General features: G+C 34.8%; 1 protein-coding gene across 8 annotated transcripts; it reads right to left on the bottom strand.

The window, feature by feature from the left end:
* Positions 1 to 4,329: 4,329 nt before the first annotated feature.
* LOC108467314 (dol-P-Man:Man(5)GlcNAc(2)-PP-Dol alpha-1,3-mannosyltransferase-like) lies at positions 4,330 to 8,889 on the bottom strand. 8 transcript variants are annotated; one of them, XM_053025071.1, is made up of 10 exons: positions 8,416 to 8,889; positions 8,247 to 8,318; positions 7,279 to 7,373; positions 7,100 to 7,178; positions 6,917 to 6,973; positions 6,776 to 6,829; positions 6,180 to 6,242; positions 5,973 to 6,089; positions 4,802 to 4,938; positions 4,330 to 4,675 (listed from the first exon to the last, which is right to left on the bottom strand). In XM_053025071.1, the coding sequence occupies exons 1-9, from the start codon at positions 8,439 to 8,441 to the stop codon at positions 4,902 to 4,904; spliced, it is 600 nt and encodes a 199-aa protein (XP_052881031.1). In that variant the 5' UTR covers positions 8,442 to 8,889; the 3' UTR covers positions 4,330 to 4,675; positions 4,802 to 4,901. The 8 variants fall into 8 exon arrangements, with proteins under 8 accessions (XP_052881031.1, XP_052881034.1, XP_052881033.1 ...); XM_053025074.1 differs by having other exon boundaries at positions 6,219 to 6,242; XM_053025073.1 differs by lacking the exon at positions 4,802 to 4,938.
* Positions 8,890 to 19,699: the final 10,810 nt, after the last annotated feature.

Genomic DNA, 19,699 nt, shown 5'->3' with positions numbered 1-19,699 from the left:
AGACAGTTGATAGTGTGATAAGCTTCTCTAACGATTCTCGAGCTCGAAACTTGAATCCAAAATCTAAACATGAACACACACAAAGTAAGCTTACATAGCTTAGTAAGTCATAAGCAAATAAACAACTTAGCTACATAACCAAATCATATAAACTAAACCAAATTTTTACTATCATAGTTACTTTAAATCCTTAAACTTACAAATTCATGTATTTTATATGTACTTTCACTTGTATATTATTCATGGCCGATGAACACATATATATATTTTAACAAATTATCATTCAATTTCCAAGCCAAAATATCTTTATCATAACTAGTACGTATACTTTTATATGCATAAATTCATAGGTCAAAGGATAATAATCAAATACATATTTATATCATATGGCCAAATACACATACATATATATAAGCAAAATATCCTTCAATTTCAAAGCTAAATATTATTATGTGAACACATATACTCATAAATCAGAATACAACTTCTTATGCATAAGCATAGAAATGACAGAATGAACACTTTTATATATAATGATACATTAACAAACTATCATTCAATGACGAAGCCAAAACATCTTTATCATACTAAATACACATACACTTATATGCATACACTCATAAGTCAAAGTATAACAGTTATGTATATATTTATATCAATGGCCGAATATACCACCAATTGCATATATTCAAAAAATAATTTCAATAATATTCATATTATTTATTTACAAGGCCGAATACCTTTTTCACATTCACATATGTACTCACTTTACTTCAAGCATTTCTTGCAACAAATATTAAGTAACTTACTCACTTAGTTTCAAATAGGTAACAAACCAATTCATACCTGACGATTTTAGCTCACTTTTGCACATTTTATCTCAACTTATCGATACCTGTTGGACCATTCAGAATTGGATAGGACACTCGGATAGTCACACATATATCGTACAATACCAACGTCCCAGACATGGTCTTACATGTAACCACATATCGATGCCACTGTCCCAAACAGGGTCTTACTCGCTCACATATATCAGAGTCATATATCGATGCCATGGTCTTACTCGCACATCACATATCGAAATCCTATGTCATGACATATGTATCCTAACTATTCCTAAGGTTCATATGGGGCTTTCGGACATCGTAACTCAGTTGAAACGAATGCTTGAACATGGTTACCAAGCTTATTCACATTCAGCATAAGCATATATAAATTCATATTTCTCATACCAACATATATATTTAGCATTTATCTACAATTAAACACGTTTATTTGCCTATAAACTTACCTCGGATGATGTAAAACGGAATGGGACGACTAGTCGACAACTTTCGTTTTTCTCTGATCCAAATTCAATTTCTTTGGTTCTTGATCTAAACATATTCAAATTAAGCTCATTCAAACATATTTTCATTCAATTTAGTTCAAAAACACATAAATGGAAAAATTATCATTTTACCCCTGACATTTACACTTCACAATTTAGTCCCTATTGCACAAAACTCAAAACATTCAAAATTTCCATATACCCATGTTTGGCCGAATATTCCTAGTGTTCATGCAAGCCCATATATTTCATTTATTTCACATTTTAGTCCCTCAAATTATTATTTTTTCAATTTAGTCCTAATTACTCAAAATCATCAAAAACTCCAATACAAAATATATTAATATAAGACATATCTTTCATAGTTCATCATCAAACAACAAAAATCATAAGCTATCAACAATGGCACAACTCAAAATATTCATCAAAATCAAAAATTAAAGCTTGGGTCTTGAAGATTACTAAGCAACGATTTCAAAAACGTACAAATTATCAAAAACCGAGCTGAATTCTTACCTTGATTGAGCTTGAATGAAGCCAAACCCTAGGTTTCTCTTGTTCTTTTCCTTTTTTTTTAGTTTCGATGCAAGAACATAAAAAAATAACATGAATATGGCTTATTTTATGATATGTTTATGTTATATTTACTTATTTTATTAGTTTACCATATTAACCGTAGTTTAAAACTTAATATTATCATATTTTAATGTCCTTTGCCATCCACTTATTTTACTAATGGCTTATATATCTCATGTAGGCTTCCATTTAAAAAGCCGAGTGCAATTTAGCCCCTTTTAGAAATAACCACCTAATTTACATTTTACGCGATTAAATCCTTTTATTTAATCAGACACCTAAACGAAAAAATTAAATCACGAAAATTTCATAGATATAAATTCACACAAAATAAACACAAAAAATAATTTTAAAATATTTCTCTGACTCGGATTCGGGGTCCCAAAATGACCGTTTCGATTAGGGTCTAAAACGTGCTGTTACAATCTCTCTCTTCATCTTATTTGATTAATGTTTGATAAGATATGGCATTCTTGTAATTTCTCACATGTTTAGGAGAATGTATGTGAACGAATGCAATATTAAATATTTTTTATATGATTTTTTTTCCAAGGTTATAGTTCTTATGAAATAGATTGTGGACTATTATCTCCATGTAGGATTATTTTTTATTTATAGAATTCTTAAAAGCTGGAAACGAACATAAGGCATAAATGTAATTTTTTCAAATAAGAGTCCATGATGAGGAGAAAATGGACCGATGACGTCGAAAACATAATGAATGCCTTGTGACGAAAAACTATATATTTTTTTTTTGTTTTTCATTTATTTTTTTGAAATAGAACCATAGAAACCTTGGCTGACAATTTTATTACCCATCTCTTTATATATCTGTTTAATAATTATTTATTATATAATTGTGATATGTATGTATGAGATGACCCACAATTGATATATTAAAGATAATAAGTGTGGTAATGAGAAAATACATGTATTATATTGTTCCATTCATGTCTTTAGGTTATTGGATTACCGTGAGAAGTGTGGTAATAAAAAGGTGCATGTCTAGGATTGGATTTGTAAAGGAAAGGCTTGGCTTTTAAGTGGTCAAATACGACTCACCTCCCTCTCCTAGGAACCTACCTAGTGCACAGTTCACATTCACTTCTTCATTTTTTTCCCTTAAAAGAAAAATTGTGTAGAATCAAAATTGTTTGATTGACTATTGTGAATAATTGAATGTGAAAATTAGAAAATTGTCATAACATGTCATGCATATATGAGATAAGCATGTCATATAGTTTAGGAAAGAATGTCACATATACTTGTCATGCATATATTGATCATACATGATTGAAATCGAAAATTATTAAAAACGTTACATGTTTTTAAAATATTGAGTAGGAAAAAGTCCTTAAACAAGACCCTGCATGGTCTCTTGTCACTGAACAGACTTGTGATTTGTTCTTATAGGCAACGGCTGGTCGATATTCCTGCCTTGAAAATCCTAAAGGATTTCTCTTCTTCCTATGCCAACAAGTGTTCTTTATATATTGGTGGTTCTGAATGGGTACTTATCATCTATTTAATTTTCGTAACTTCTCTTACACACTTTTTGGGTTATAAATAGACTAATACAACATGAGGGAAGTTCATAAGCCTACCATCCTTTGTATTTCACCTCATTTCTTTCTTTATTTCTTTTTCCTATCCCTTTACATTATGGAGGTGTAGTTCCCCAACCACACTAGACATAATATCTTATAATTAAATCCACTGCAGCAAAATTAATTTTTAGCGGCGTTTTTTAAGGTCTTTAGCGGCGCTTTTAAGCGCCACTAAAACTATTTGCGGTATTTTTACAAACGCCATAAAAAACGCCACTATAGATAATGCCGCTAAAGTTTGCGGCGTTTATTTAAAAAAAGCTGCTAAAGAACATGACCTTTAACGGCGCTTTTCCCAAAAACGCCGCTAAAAGTCATGAAATTAAAATATATATATATTATAAAATATTATAAAGGTCGTGAAAATATAAAAATTTAAAGTTCATTATCAAATTAGATTTTCTATTAAAATTTTAACTTTAAAACTAAATACAAAAATTAATGAATTTAAATTTAGAATTTAAAATAATAAATTAACAACACAATTAAAACCCAAAAGTTAGAACTCAAGTTATCTTAAATATTAAAATAAAAATAAAAATTTAGAATCAAAACTAAAATAAATAATAAAAATTAAATTAAATATAAAGATATCAATAAAATAAGATATTATAATGAAGTTCCTTAAATGAAATAAGAACTTAAATCATAACCATGTAAAATATAAGATTTGAATATCCATTCCCATGTGAAATATCAACATTGATTATTTAAATTGATTAACTAAGTCAAAATTGCAATTCGTGTTTTTCTTCTTTCAACTCAAATAAAAATAAAATGTTGAAAAAAACAATTAAATAAAAAATAGAATAATTAGTTGACACGAGATTATTATTAAGTATATGCAAATATGCAAAGTAGACGATTACAAAATAGGGTGTAGTTTTTTATCAACTAATTAGTTGATCCTACTGCAGGTTCTATCTATAATTTGCTTAACTAACATACAAACATAAGGCACTCTAATACTTTTTTGCACATAAAATATCTAAAAGTCACACCTGAATTTAGATTCAGAGCACATACAGTGTCAACTGCATGTTATCATCCTTATTTGCTGCTGCAATGCCTCCCACAAGCATTCGTAGAGGTAGGAGCTAGTCATTATGTGCCTTCTGCAAATTGTTCTTGGACCGCAATCTAGTGTAGTTGGTTTTTCCTGTTCCATTTGCCACCAGTCAAAACATAAAAGAGCGATTGCCACACAAAAAGTAATCATCAAAACGATATACAGAAAAATAATATACAGTTAAATTATGAGAATGCAGAAAATACAAAACGATACCGCTATTCTTAGATCCTACAACATTACTTTCCCATCATAAGATTAAGAAAGTAAATGAAGAGGAGACATATTGTGCAACTTGCAAGCTGGAATCCAAAAACTATGTGACGAGAACTGAAACACAGGTGTCGATGTTCCTTGAAAAGTAGAAAAAAAAGTTTCAAGTGAGATGGAGTTTTAGTGGTTTCATGCGCCTGCACATGCAACAAGTAGGAGAAAAAGAAAGGAAAAGAAAAAAATGAAAGCAACCTAAGAAATAGTATCCTTTTACCCTTTTTTTCTCGGATGAACAAAAATGATACATCCAAAAATGGAACATCCAAAATGGCTCATTCAACTAATTTGATATAATTTAATCAATTAATTCAATAGTCAATTAACAATATTAACTATTATGGTTAAAATGCTAAAATTTATATTTTTAAAATATATAAATTCTAATAATAAAATTCAAATCAGCATTTTGATAGAGTCAACAATACTAATTGATTGAACTAACAGATAAAAATTAAATTAAATTATGTCATATCAAAGTTATTTGACCATGATAGAGGAGAAAACTATAATTTGACCATTTTATTGGTTATTTCAATTTAATTTCAATTTATTCAAATAAATTGATTTCAATTATAATCATCTGAACCAAACTAAATTCTATTTTTTTTTTTATAACTAATTTCTTTTACAAATATAAAAATAAAAAATAAAAATACTTTATACAAATATATTTTAAAACTAATTAATCAAATGTATACAACGTTAACTAGTGCTAAGAAGTGGTATTTACCTCACATATCAAAGATCTTTCAGTCTACATCATATCATTAAAAATAAGTTCAAATCACAAATGATCAACACAAGAAGCATACTTCTTGATGGCATTTCTATCTACCTAATCCTCATTAATATATTTTATATATTTCTTATGCATCATGGTATATCTTTTTTTTTTCCATTACTTTATATTGTGTTTTATTACAATCTATGCTAATACGATATGAATGAGACTTAGTTTGCAACAAGAGGACAAGCATGGATGTAGCCAAATCATCTAGCAGATCATAAAATATGGGACTACAGTACAAATTCTATTTAATAGAATTATACAGAAGATGGATATTCTTGAAGAACAAAAAGGCTTCTTAACAATATAAACCAAAAAGAAACTTACCCTGGGCAGTTCCAATCCCCTTTCTTCATTTGAACATCATCCGTAGCAACCCTCTTTGGACCCTTTGCTTTACACTTTAAACACCTTGTATTTCTAGAAAAGTTCATGAAACTGCACCTGTAACATAAAAAGCAATGAATAGCCAAGGTAGAATAGAGATAGGACAGTTAAGTGTAAAGTCCAAAAGATAGATATAGGCATTCATACATATAGGCATTCACCAATAAAATGAAATTCTTAACCAACCTTACTTGACTTTTCCATTTTTCTCTGCAAGATATTATTGCAATTCATAAGCTACCAAACAAACAGTTACAAGCTAGTTAAATCACTAATTATCACATGAGCAGGCTTAAATGCAAAATAACAAAAGGATTATCATAAAGAAGTAACGAAGCTCCTCATGTATGAGAGCATATAGAGTGCACACAAAGTATAGAAAATGGGGCCCATTTTCCTTTACCAAAAGAAAGGGTCATTTGTATTTAAAAAAAAAAAAACCAAGGGCCATTGCGAGTATAATAAGTTACAGTCTCCACCAACATGTAAAATATTGTCTGCCTCAGCCATAGGGTCCCACAGTTTTCTTCATCACAAATGAAAGATATGCCCAATCAAACTCTAGGATGTTCGCTCCAATCCATAGGCATTCACAGTTGTATTTATACAGGGAGCCTCACAATTATGCCCATCAAACACTTAATATCTCATTTGAACTGTAGTACATAACTAATGTGGCCATAGAATACCATAAACCACACAGTATAAGTAAGTGAAGACAAAGGAGTAGGAGAGACGAATACAAGTTTGATGGAAATACATTCCAGCACAGCTCGATTCCTACGAAAATTAACACGCTGTACAAACAAAATATTCATGAATTATTACAAGGAACTAACTGCAACCAGTTTTATTCAAATCCGCGTTGGGGGTAAAAAATTTACCGAAGCAACGTAGGGAAAGGTGTTATCCACAGAAGGTGAGGCAAAGTATAGAAATACCTGCAATCAGATGAGGGATCAGAAATGGTCTGATTCTGTGTAAAAGATTTATGTAGAAAAAGAACCGATTATACATAAACTAGAAAAGTGCTTATCCAGATACTTGTACTATAGCACAACACTTACCACGAGTAGAATTGATAATGTAATGAACGGTCGAATATAATGCCGATGAAGTTTCCAACAAACATTGTTGTCACGATATCTGGATTCATTTCCACCAAGTTTAGTATTGCAATGAAGAGGAACAGAAGGAATAAAAGGATTCTTTTCAAAAAAGAACCCATGGAAGGGTCACAACTTACGTTCTTTCTTGAGGGTTTTCGGCCATGCAGAGCAAGATGTTATCGAACAGAAACTAATCCTTGAGCGCAAAAATTTAAAAAGCCCACCTTCATGCCTGCAAGCCATATATAAGAGCAATGAACATGATATATATATAAGATACAAGGCAACAATATAGCCTAAAAGGCTAAAAACTAGAAATTTTATTATAAATAACACAAACATTTCCCAAATTACATTTTCCTGAAAAAAAACTTATTCATAATCACATGTTTATCGCTTTTTACTGAGAACATAAGCCATTTCACTTTCTTGCACCATTTATAATGAACTTTGATGGGTTTTTGAGATACTCCACTACTTTTTCAAGCTCTTGTTTTGCATCATCACAGCCTTTGACATCTTTAAATGTCTTAACATTCTGCACATGAAGTAATTAATAAGGGGAAAAAATAGGGTTTAAGAATATCTATTTTGTTTCCAATAAATAGCCCTAGCCCATCATACCAAAACCAAAGTTGCATTTTTACATACCAAAACCAAAGTTGCATTTTTACTTGCATGTCTGCAAAATAGGTTCTTGATCAGCATTTTTCTGATGAACCATGAAATTTTACCAAATTATAATAGTTTCCCTTCAGTTATGAATAATTTTCCAGTAAAATTTTGTCATTGCCCACAGTTTTCATCTTACCAAAGATGTTGTCAAATAGAAATGCAGTTGTCAAATGAAACACGAAGCCATAGTCATCATTAGACAACAAGAAGAGGATTCGAGTACTTGCCTTCTCTGGAATCACTTCTTTGTAAAAAGGACTATATAACATAATGAGAAAAACCACACCAAATATTTTGAGAAATACAGAATGAGAAAAACCACACCAAATATTTTGAGAAACTTGAATGAGCAAATAACATTAAAAAATTTCCACATGACTGGACCAAAAAATAGCAATGAGGTAATATCTAAAAAGGAAGCAAAACAAACCTTGGCTGATGTATCCGATGCCTCCGCAGAACCAATATTTTTGCTTGGTGTAGCCTTACGCTTTTTACCCTTCTGAAACAAGAAAAAGAATCTCATTTGGCCCAAAACTGACAGTTAATCATATCAAAAACTTCATAACATACAGAAGATTTTGAAATAACATTTGCACCTGTTCCTTGTCAGCAAGAAGAACATCTGTAGTAGCACGAGGGGATTCCAAAAATTCCAATAATTTGGCAGTGACTTCCTCCTTACTTCCCTCTTCGTTTTCTTTATCTTTCACCTCATCTTCCTCCGATTTCTTGTCATCTAGGGTTTCCGTCACCATAGAAATCACCAGCAAAATTAAAAGGAAACTATACGTTCCCTTGAAAATCTAAAATTAAAAGAAACCCTAACAGATTGAGAGAAAAGGAGTAGCTATGGTGAGTGAATTCGGTGCCGTGAAATGAAAAGGAAAAAGAACTGGGAAATTTGGGGGCAAATTTTGAGATTAAAAGGGAAAAATAATTAAGTACAAACTTTTATTTTGGGATTTAGGGAGCGCCGACAGAGATGAGAAGAAGAGGGAGTCAGCGGGTAACCAAAATTTATTTTTTTGGAGTGAGCAGGATTTTAACCGGTATAAAAAATAAAGGCCTTTTGCGGTATTTTTTTTTAGAAAAACGCCATTAATTCTCGGATTTATAATATGGCTTAACTTTTTACGGAGTTTTTATTAAAAATGTCATTATAGCTTAATTTTTTGTGGCTTTTTGGGTAAAACGTTATTATTGCTCAATTTTAATTTTTTTAACATATTTTTCTATTTTTTTAAAATTTTTCTGCTGAGATTATTATTTTTGAAATTTTTTAATTTTGAATATTGAACTTTTAACTGAAATATGGACTAAAATATTAAATATTAAATTTTAAGTTTTTAATTTTAATTTTTGAATTTTAATTTTTTGAAGATTTCTATAATTTTAAATTAACATATAAAATACAAAAGGAAACTTTAATGAAATAAAATGGAATTGGTGAATTAAACAAAATACAAAATGGCACGAGAATACAAACATTATTCTTTTAAGTATGGTCGCATTTATTGTTTAGATTTTTATATAAATGGCATTTAATTATATGTATACACCTAAATTTTGATAGAGATATATCTCGTAATTATATATGAATTTCGGTTTAATGTTTTATTGTGGACATGAAATTTTAATTGTGGTTTAAATGTATAGTTGAAGCTTTAATTTTGATTTAATCATACACATTTTGATATATATTTTAAAATATAATAATTTATATTTATCTTATTTAGATTTATATTATAAAAAATCTAAGATACACAAGTTAAGCGATTCACAATATTTACCCCTAAACACTAAAAATTAAACCCCAAACCTCAAATCTTAGACCATAAACCCTAAATCTTAGACCATAAACCTACACCCTAAACCCTAAATATATATATTACAAGGGACAAAAGTAATTAAAAAAAAATCTTATTGCTTACCTAAACCCTAAAATAAATTAATTTTTTTTGTCATTTTATCAAAAACCCTAAACCCTTAAACTTTAATAGCCTACCCCTAAAACCATGAACAGTACTAAGACCCTAACTATAAAACAATAAATCATAAACTTCAAACTCTAAACCATAAACCCTAAACTCAAAAATTTAATCACAAAATAATAAACATTATATCATGAACCCTAAACCCCCAAGCCATAGACATTAAACCTTAAATCATAAACCTTAAACCCTAAAATAAATTATTCCATCTAATTATTCGAATTGGGAAAAAGGGGATGATTATTTTAAGGATTTGGATTAGGGAAAAGGGGGGAATTATTTCTTACATAATTTAAACTCATAATCCTTAAACCCTAAACCATAAATCCTAAAACATAAACCTTGAACCATGACCTCTAACCCTTAACCCTTAACCCCTAACACCTAAACCTTAAACCCCAACCCTTAAACCACCCTTAAACCATAATCCCTAAACCCATAATCCATAAACCTTAAAATAGTAACTCATAAACATTAAACCCTTAACCATATACCGTAAACCCTAAACTATAATGATAATTAATTCAATATTTTAAAATTAATACTATCTCTTTTACAATTATGTAAGAAAATATTTAACATATAAATTAAAAAATAATTAGTCATATACCAAAAATTTTTAAAATTATTTTAAATAATAGTATTTTATAGCGGTGTTTCTTAAAAAAGAGCAGCTAATACTCGATCTTTAGCGGCATTTTTAAAAAAGCGCCGTTAAAGCCGCTAAAATCTCAATACAAAACGACGGCGTTTTCTAAAAAGCGTCGCTAAAGGTGTACATATAGCGGTGTTTTTAAAAAAGCGCCGCTAATACTCGATCTTTAGTGGCGTTTTTAAAAAGCGCTGCTAAAGCCACTAAAGGCTCAATACAAAACGACGGCGTTGTGTTAATTTTTTTTGCGGCATTTTCTAAAAAGCACTGCTAAAGGTGTACATATAGTGGCGTTTTTAAAAAAGCGCCGCTAATACTCGATCTTTAGTGGCGTTTTTAAAAAGCGCCGTTAAAGCCACTAAAGGCTCAATACAAAACGACGGCGTTGTGTTAATTTTTTTGCAGCGATCAAGTATTAGCGGCGTTTTCTAAAAAACGCCGCTAAAGGGTGTAAATATAGCGGCGTTTTTAAAAAAGCGCCACTAATACTCGATCTTTAGTGGCGTTTTTAAAAACCGCCGCTAATACTCGTTCTTTAGCAGCGTTTTTCATTCAAACGCCGCTAAAAACCTGTTTTGCCGTAGTGATCCCTTCATTCCTCACCTTACTTACCTGCCCATTGGCCAACCTCTCAGTAGATAACATAGAAAAGATAATGGTTCCTAGTTTTCTGGAAGACACTCATTGATTATATCATCGTGGGTAATTCGACATCCTAAGAAATTTATTTTCCCTACCTTGACTCTATTCTCAAGGCCAATTCGAGGGTAGTTTCAACTAGATGATACCACTAGCTACCTCCTCATTTATGAGAGAAGACGTTTTATCACACAAGACTACACACTTTCCCTATTTTCGATCATTCTAGAACAAGGCAAGTGTTTACCTCAAGGACCGAAAGAGTTCTATTTGCTCCTCCTCACCGCCTCTTTGATGCATACTTTTTCTATCTAGAAGAGTCAGTGAACTTATTTTAGATGTTTGAAATTACACGTAGATTCCTTAATTGGACCCTACTAAACAAAACTCCTTCTAAGAAGAAGTCTGGTCTATCTTGGGGGAGAGACCCAACCAGTGCTACTCATTTCTCTTGGTTTTCCCCCCAGACAAGGATTTGCAACCGTTCTATTCTCACCTAGAGGTTTAAATTCAAACCTTTTAAAGGTATAAAAAGATGATATAGAAAGTGGTGCTGCCTTCGATGGTCGCACCATGATATAGAAGTCTACAAGGGACTCTAAGTCCGTCATGTAATAGCTCAATTTTGGGGCTAGTCAGAATAGTGGTCTCGGGACCACAAATCCAGAGTCAATTAAATTATTTTATTATTTTAGAGTCATAGTATGATTATAGGAGTGCATGAAAATTTTGGTGAGTTAATTTTAACGTTTGTGAGCACAATTGTGAAAAAGGACTAAATCGCATAAAGTGAAAAAGTCTTGAATTGATTGCTAAGGGTGTTAAATAGCTAGAGAACCAACATTGGGGGTCTTTAAAGGGCAATTAGACCCTTAAAAGAAAGCATGCTGGCCATGAGATAAGGAAGTCAATTAGTCAAAGTGCTAGGTTTTGATGACATTAGCAAATTGAGTAAAATAAAGAAAAGTTGTCATCTTTTATTTTCTTCTTCCATACAATCGAAAATCAGCCATTGAAGGGGGTTTGAAACCTCAAAATTTTCAGCTACTTAGTTGACTCACAAGTAAGTGATTTCCTTACCCTTTGTTGATGATTTTTGCACTTTTAAGACCTTTGAAGCATGACCTTTCAAAGGAGGGGTATATCTTGCAAAATGGTTGAAGGCCTAGGGTTTTGCCATGAGAGCATTTAGGGTGTTTTCTAAAATTTTATGGAAGAATATGAATCTTAGTTGTGTAATAGAAAACTTTTGTGAATGGTGTTACCATGAAAACACCTAAAGGGACCATTTTGCACAAGTTGTAAAAAGAACGATAAATGTGTGAAATAGAGAGAATTTGGGGTTGCTATAAGAGTAAAAAGAGTTCAAATAAGCTTAAGATGTGAATAAATTCGATAAAAATTGATTTCAGGAATAAGGGTAAAATGGTCATTTTGCCAAAGTCTAGGGACCAAATGGTCATTTTACCGAAGATGTGAATTTTTAATTGTTTAATTGTATTTAGTGATTAAATGAGTACATTTTTCTATTTTAGATCAAGAATTTTCAAATCCGAACCTAGATCGGGGAAAAGCCAAGCAAATTGACTAAACCAACTAGTCGCCACATTTTGTAATCCGAGGTAAGTTGTAAGTAAATAATACAACTACATCATTAATGTATGTGTTGAATTGCATTTGATTTAATATAGCATGAATTGCTTGATTTTTTGGAATTAAGATGGTATGATGCTAATAGATATAATAGAGTTCATGTTCGAACCTAGGAAATAAATCGGATATTCATGCCGTGACGTTTGGGTTATTTGTGTGTGAGCTGGTATAAGACATGTCTGGGAAATGCATCAGCCATATTATGAGATCCAGTGTAAGACCATGTCTAGGACATGCATCGGCATTGAGACGGGAGCTAGTGTAAGACATGTCTGGGACATGCATCGGCTACGAGATGATAGTTAGTGTAAGACCATATCTTGGACATGGCATCGACATTGGGACGAGAGCTAGTGTAAGACATTTCTGGGACATGCATCGGCTACGAGATGATAGTTAGTGTAAGACCATGTCTGGGACATGGCATCGACTTGAGATATGAGCCAGTGTAAGACCATGTCTGGGATATGACATCGGCACCTTACCCACGTCTGAGGCTTAATGAATATCCGGTAGTGTTCTAAATGGTTCAACGGTGAATGTTATGTTCTTAAGCTAATGAGGAAAGTATAACCGTGTTGTAAGTGGTATAGGTACCTAATTGGTACGTACGAGATATGAGCTCATTGAATAATATGTGACTAGTATGGATGGTAATGAGTAAGTTATGCCTATGCCTACATTGGTATCATGAGCATGTGGATCATTGATAAAATGTTGTTGTTGTGTACTTACTTATATGCAACTTACTAAGCTTTTATGCTTACTCCCTTTCCTTTTCATTTCCTTACAGTGCCGCCTAACTAGCTCAAGGATTCCAGAAGTCAGAGATATCGGTCACACTATCAATCGAAGCATTCGATATAATTGGTATAGGACTTAGAATTTATTATTTTGTGTTTTTGAGAATTGGCCAAATGTGTTGGCTTGGGTTGGAAACCCTTTAATTTGTATTAAGTTTTGAATGACAGAAATATTCATTTTGAATTTATAAAAGATGCATTCTCATGGTTGAATGAATGTTTGTTATGCCTGATTTAGTTATAGGAGTTATACTTGTTTTGATATTGGTTGGTATTTGTATGGAACTATATATGTAAGGGTCGCAATGAGGCTTGGTAAATAGCCTTATACTGTCTACACGGGTAGGTACACGGGCGTGTGTTTAGGCCGTGTGTGACACACGGTCTGCCCCATGGGCGTGTGGTTCGGCCGTGTGTCCCCTGCACGTAAAAAATTCAAGTCAGTATGCATGGTAATAAACACACGAATAGAGACACGGTCGTGTGTCTCAGCCGTGTGGAGGAAACAGCCCAGCACAAGGGCGTGTGCCTTGGCCGTGTGACATTATGAGCATGCTAACGTCAGAAATAGAATACCCAGGTTTTTGCACACGGGCTAGGACACTGGTGTTTTATGGCCGTGTGAGGGGCACGGGCCAATGACACGAACATGTGTCTGGCCGTGTGAAAACCCCTGTAGGTGTGAATTAGAAATTAATTCTACACAGGTGTGGGACTCGGGCGTGTTCCAGGGTGCTTAGGCCGTGTGAACCACACAGACCATCAGCACGACCATGTCGAGTTGGTCACACGGACGTGTTGCCCTTCCACACGGGTGTGTGCCCTATTTTAAGGACAAAATTTTCATAGTTGGTTTAAGGACCCGGTATTGTCCCGAATGGTTTTCAACGGTCGATTTGAGGCTCGTAGGCCCATAATAAGAAGTTTAAAGTAGAAATTGAAAAAGTTTTAAGTTTGGATCGAGTCTGGTGACTTCAGATTTGTTGTATGCATGAAATCAAGTTAGGTAATGCCTTGTGCTCCTCCTCGGCGTGGGTTACGGGTATAAGGTGTTACGTTTAGTGGTATTACAGCTATGGTTTAGTTGGTTCTAAGACTAACCTAGTGAGAGTACAAGTCTAGCTATACATGCCATAACTGTATATTGATAGTGTGACAATTTCTGACGATTATAAATTATGTTTCCATATAGTAAATGGATCCTGATAGAACCACGGCGGAATATGTAGAAAGTAATGTGCCGACTTCTACTGAAGGGACCACGCCAATAGAGAGTGAACCCATAATTATGGGCCAAGACGGAGGGGCTAGAGAAGCCTATCTCCGGATGATGGACGTTTGGTACACGGAGTTTGTTCGTGCGAATCCAAACACTCCACCTCCCCCACCTCTTCTGATTTCTCAGTATGCCCCGGTTTCTCTACAAGGCGCGGACATGTTTAGAAGAGAGAAACCTCCGGTAGACAAGATTCTGAAATAAGAGGCCAAGGAATTTCGGGCTAGCATAGATGATGATCCAGAGAGAGCAGAGTTTTGGCTAGAAAATTCTATTAGGGTATTTGATGAACTATCATGTACACCTGAAGAGTGCGTGAAATGTGCAGTATCGCTTCTACGAGATTCGACTTATCAGTGGTGGGATACTTTCGTGTCCATCGTACTGAGAGAGAGGATCACATGGGAATTCTTCCAGGAGGAATTTCGAAAAAAGTATATTAGCCAAAGATTCATTAACCAAAAGAGGAAAGAATTTCTAGAGCTAAAGTAAGGCCGAATGTCAGTGACGGAATATGAACGTGAGATCGTGAGACTTAGCAAGTATGTGTGGGAATGCGTATCTACGGAAGCCACCATGTGTAAGAGGTTTGAGGACGGACTCAATGAAGATATTAGAGTGTTTGTTGGCATTTTAGAGCTGCGGGAATTTGTAGCACTTGTTGAAAGAGCCTGTGAGGCTGAAGAGTTGATTAAAGAAAGGAGGAAAGCGACTTTTGAGTCGCGGGATTCAAAGAAGAGACAGATGGGGAAATCACATCAGTCCTCATCCAAAAGATCGAGAGAGTTTACTACCTGATCGAATGCTTCGGTGGGATATTCGAATAGGAACAAAAACCGGCAGAACACAACTCGAAAGCCCAGACCACTTCTATCGTAAGTGTTGATAGCACTCGACCAAATAGGCCAGACTGCTTGCAATGTGGAAGGCGTCATTTTGGAGAGTGCTGAGGGAATGAAAGGGGCTGTTTCAACTGCGAATCATTGGAACACTTCATCCGTGATTGTCCCAAGTTGGATGAGAGAGAGAAAACAAGATGTGAAAGCAAATAGTTCTCCCTTAAGGGGTAGATCACAAAAGAACCCCGAAAGTGGGGCTAACAGTAGAGGCACGCCAAGAGATGTTGCGGTGAGGTCTGAGGGCAGAACGTCTGCAAGGACTGATGCTTTTTGGGCTCGAAAAGAGGCAGAGTCTCCCGACGTGATCACGGGTACCTTTCCTATCCATGAAATATTTGTTGTTGCTTTAATTGACCCGGGATCTACTCACTCTTATATTGTATGGATTTGATACCTCGTATGAGTATGCTATTAAAGTCCACTGAGTTTGTAATAAAAGTGCCCAATCCTTTAGGCAGACATGTGCTAGTGGACCAAGTATGTAGAAATTGCCCTTTGACAATTAAAGGTCATTATTTTCCGGCTAACTTGATGCTACTACCATTTAATGAGTTTGATGTAATCCTTGGGATGGATTGGTTGACTCTCATAGTGTTGTAGTGGACTGCAGGAAAAAGATAATTGAGTTGAGATGTGAAGACGGGAATGTTCTTCGAGTTGGACCAGATGAGTCAGATAATTTGCCTGTAGTAATATCGTCTTTGACTATCGAGAAATATTTGAGGAAAGGATATGAGGCTTATCTAGCTTTTGTGTTGAATACTCAAGTGACTAAGTTGAAGATTGAATCGGTACCAGTGGTTTGTGAGTTTATAGACATATTTGCAGAAGAATTACCCGTATTGCCTCTGGTGAAGGAGATAGAATTTAGAATTGAGTTATTCCCTGGTACAACACTCATTTCTATTGCTCCGTATAGAATGGCCCCGACAGATTTGAAAGAGTTGAAAGTATAGTTGCAAGAGTTAATGGACAAGGGTTTCGCGAGACCGAGCTTTTCCCCGTAGGGTGCTCTGGTACTCTTTGTGAAGAAGAAAGATGGATCGATGAGGTTATACATCGACTATAGGTAGCTCAACAAGGTAACAGTGAAGAACAAATATCCTTTGCCAAGGATCGATGATCTGTTTGATCAGTTAAAGGGAGTCACCGTATTTTCCAAGATTGATTTAAGGTCTGGCTACTATCAGCTAAGGGTTGAAGAGCAAGATGTACTGAAGACTATGTTTCAGACAAGATACGGGCATTATAAGTTCCTTGTTATGCCTTTTGGGTTCAATAATGCCCTGGCGGTTTTTATGGATCTGATGAGCCGCATTTTTAGGCCATATCTGGATAAGTTTGTCGTTGTCTTTATCGATGACATATTGATTTATTCACGTGATTAGAGCGAGCACGCAGAGCATCTAAGAGTTGTGTTGCAAACCTTGAGAGACAAGAAATTATACACCAAGTTCAGTAAGAGTGAATTTTGGCTTAATGAGGTCGGGTTTCTGGGACACATTGTGTTGGGTGACGGGATTAGAGTTGACCCAAGCAAGATTTCGGCCATTGTGGAGTGGAAACCACCGAGGAATTTGACTGAGGTCTTGAGCTTTTTGGGTTTGGCTGGATACTACACACGGTTTGTAAATGGATTCTCTATGATAGCTATGCCAATGACAAGGCTACTACACAAGGATGTCAAGTTTGATTGGACAGAAAAGTGTCAACAGAGTTTCCAGAAATTAAAGGCTTTGTTGACCGAAGCCCCAGTGTTAGTGCAACCAGAGTTGGGAAAGGAGTTTGTGTTAGTGATGCCTCCTTGAATGGTTTGGGGTGCGTGCTTATGCAAGAAGGTAAAGTCATAGCTTACGCTTCAAGACAGCTGAAGCCATATGAGAAAGACTACCCGATTCACGATTTAGAGTTGGCTGCCATAGTATTCGCTTTGAAAATTTGGAGACACCATCTTTATGGCGAGAAGTGTCGAGTGTTCACTGATCACAAGAGCCTAAAGTACTTGATGAATCAAAAGGAGTTGAACGTAAGGCAATGACGATGGTTAGAGCTAATAAAGGATTACGAGTTGATTATCGACTACCACTCGGGAAAAACAAACGTGGTTGCCCATGCATTGAGTAGAAAATCATTATTTGCGCTGAGAGCAATGAATGTCAGTATGGCTTTGTCTGATATGGGTCAGTTCTAGCATAATTGGAAGCTAGATCGACGTTTCTTCAAGAGATCCGTGAAGCTCAGAAAGGTGATGAGAAATTGCAAGACAAGAGAACTCAGTGTGAGTCGGGAATCGAATCGAATTTTCGTATTGGTACTGATGGATGTATTATGTTCAAATATAGAGTTTGTGTACCCAAGGGCAATGAGCTTATTCAGAAGATTCTGAGAGAGGCACATAGTGGTTGTTTGTCCATCCACCCGGACAGTATGAAAATGTACAACGACCTCAAGAAAATGTATTGGTGGTCGGGTATGAAAAGAGACATTTCAGAGTTTGTGTCTAAGTGCCTAGTGTGTCAGCAAGTGAAGGCTGAACACCAAGTACCTTCGGGTCTACTTCAGCCTATCATGGTCCCTGAATAGAAGTGGGATCGGATCACTATGGATTTTGTGACGGGTTTACCGGTAACTCCGAAGAAAAAGGATGTTGCTTGGGTTGTTATGGATAGGCTAACAAAGTCGGCACACTTCATACCTGTGCGTACCGATTACTCCCTTGAGAGATTAGTCGACTTGTATGTTTTCGAGATTGTGAGACTACACGGGGTGCCCATATCAATTATTTTAGACAGAGACCCAAGATTTACCTCGAGGTTTTGGAAAAAGTTACAAGAGGCATTGGAAACAAAGTTGAGCTTTAGCACAGCTTTTCATCCGCAAACCGACGGTCAGTCAGAGGGAGTAATTCAAATATTAGAGGACATGTTACAGTGTTGCGTCCTTGAGTTCCAAGGCAGTTGGGAAAAGCATCTAACGTTGGTTGAATTCTCCTATAATAATAGTTATCAGACAAGTCTGAAAATGGTGCCTTATGAGGCTTTGTATAGACGAAAGTGTTGAACGCCCTTATATTGGACCGAGCTTAGAGAGGGTTAGATTCACGGTCGATTTAGTCAAGGAAACTGAAGAGAAAGTTAGAGTGATTCGTGACTGCTTGAAGGCTCCCTTAGATAGATAGAAATCCTATATGGATTTGAAACGAAAGGAAATTGAATTTCAAGTTTTGATAAGGTATTTTTGAAAGTGTCCCCTTGGAGGAAAGTTCTCAGATTTGGTAGAAGAGGTAAATTGAGTCCTCATTTTATAGGGCCTTATGAGGTTATCGAGAGAGTAGGACAGGTTGCCTATCGATTGGCTTTACCACCAGAGTTAGAAAAGATTCACGACGTGTTTTATGTGCCCATGCTACATCGATATAGATCAGACCCTTCACATGTGATTTCACCGTTAGAGGTTGAGATTCACCCAGACATAACTTATGGTTAAGAGCCGATCAAGATTTTAGCTTGAGAAGTCAAACAGTTGAGAAATAAGAGTATAACACTTGTGAAAGTTTTTTGGCATAGACATGGAGTCGAGGAAGCCACATGGGAACCCGAAGAGACTATGAGAGATTAGTACCCGAACTTATTCATCGGTAAGATTTTCGAGGACGAAAATCTCTAAGGGGAGAAATGTAACAGCTCGATTTTGGGGCTAGTCAGAATAGTGGTCTCGGGACCACAAATCCAGAGTTGAGTAAATTATTTTATTATTATTTTAGAGTCATTATAAAACGTAAATTATACATATTTTTACCCCATGTTTAATGCATTTTATGGATGATTTCTCATTTACAATTGGTGAATTTGATGCTCTTAATGCTTTAATTTCATGTTTTATACTTAGGAGAACATAGGAGAGCGAAAGGAACGAGAAACAGGCCAAAAACGGAGAAAATGGGCCAAAGTACGAAATCAACACAGCC

The sequence above is a fragment of the Gossypium arboreum genome, chromosome 2, assembly GCF_025698485.1.
Source record: "Gossypium arboreum isolate Shixiya-1 chromosome 2, ASM2569848v2, whole genome shotgun sequence".
Taxonomy (NCBI): domain Eukaryota; kingdom Viridiplantae; phylum Streptophyta; class Magnoliopsida; order Malvales; family Malvaceae; genus Gossypium; species Gossypium arboreum.
This window is presented reverse-complemented; position numbering and strand designations above follow the sequence as displayed.

Bases quoted from the DNA above. Each gene is read 5' to 3' on its own strand.
- LOC108467314 (XM_053025071.1), bottom strand. From the start codon at position 8,441: ATGTTCTTCTTGCTGACAAGGAACAG. The intron at 7,374-8,246 runs GTTTGTTTTGCT...TATGGCTTGCAG, and splicing joins CATCGGATACATCAGCCAAG to GCATGAAGGTGGGCTTTTTA. The intron at 7,179-7,278 runs GTAAGTTGTGAC...AAATGAATCCAG, and splicing joins GAAAACCCTCAAGAAAGAAC to ATATCGTGACAACAATGTTT.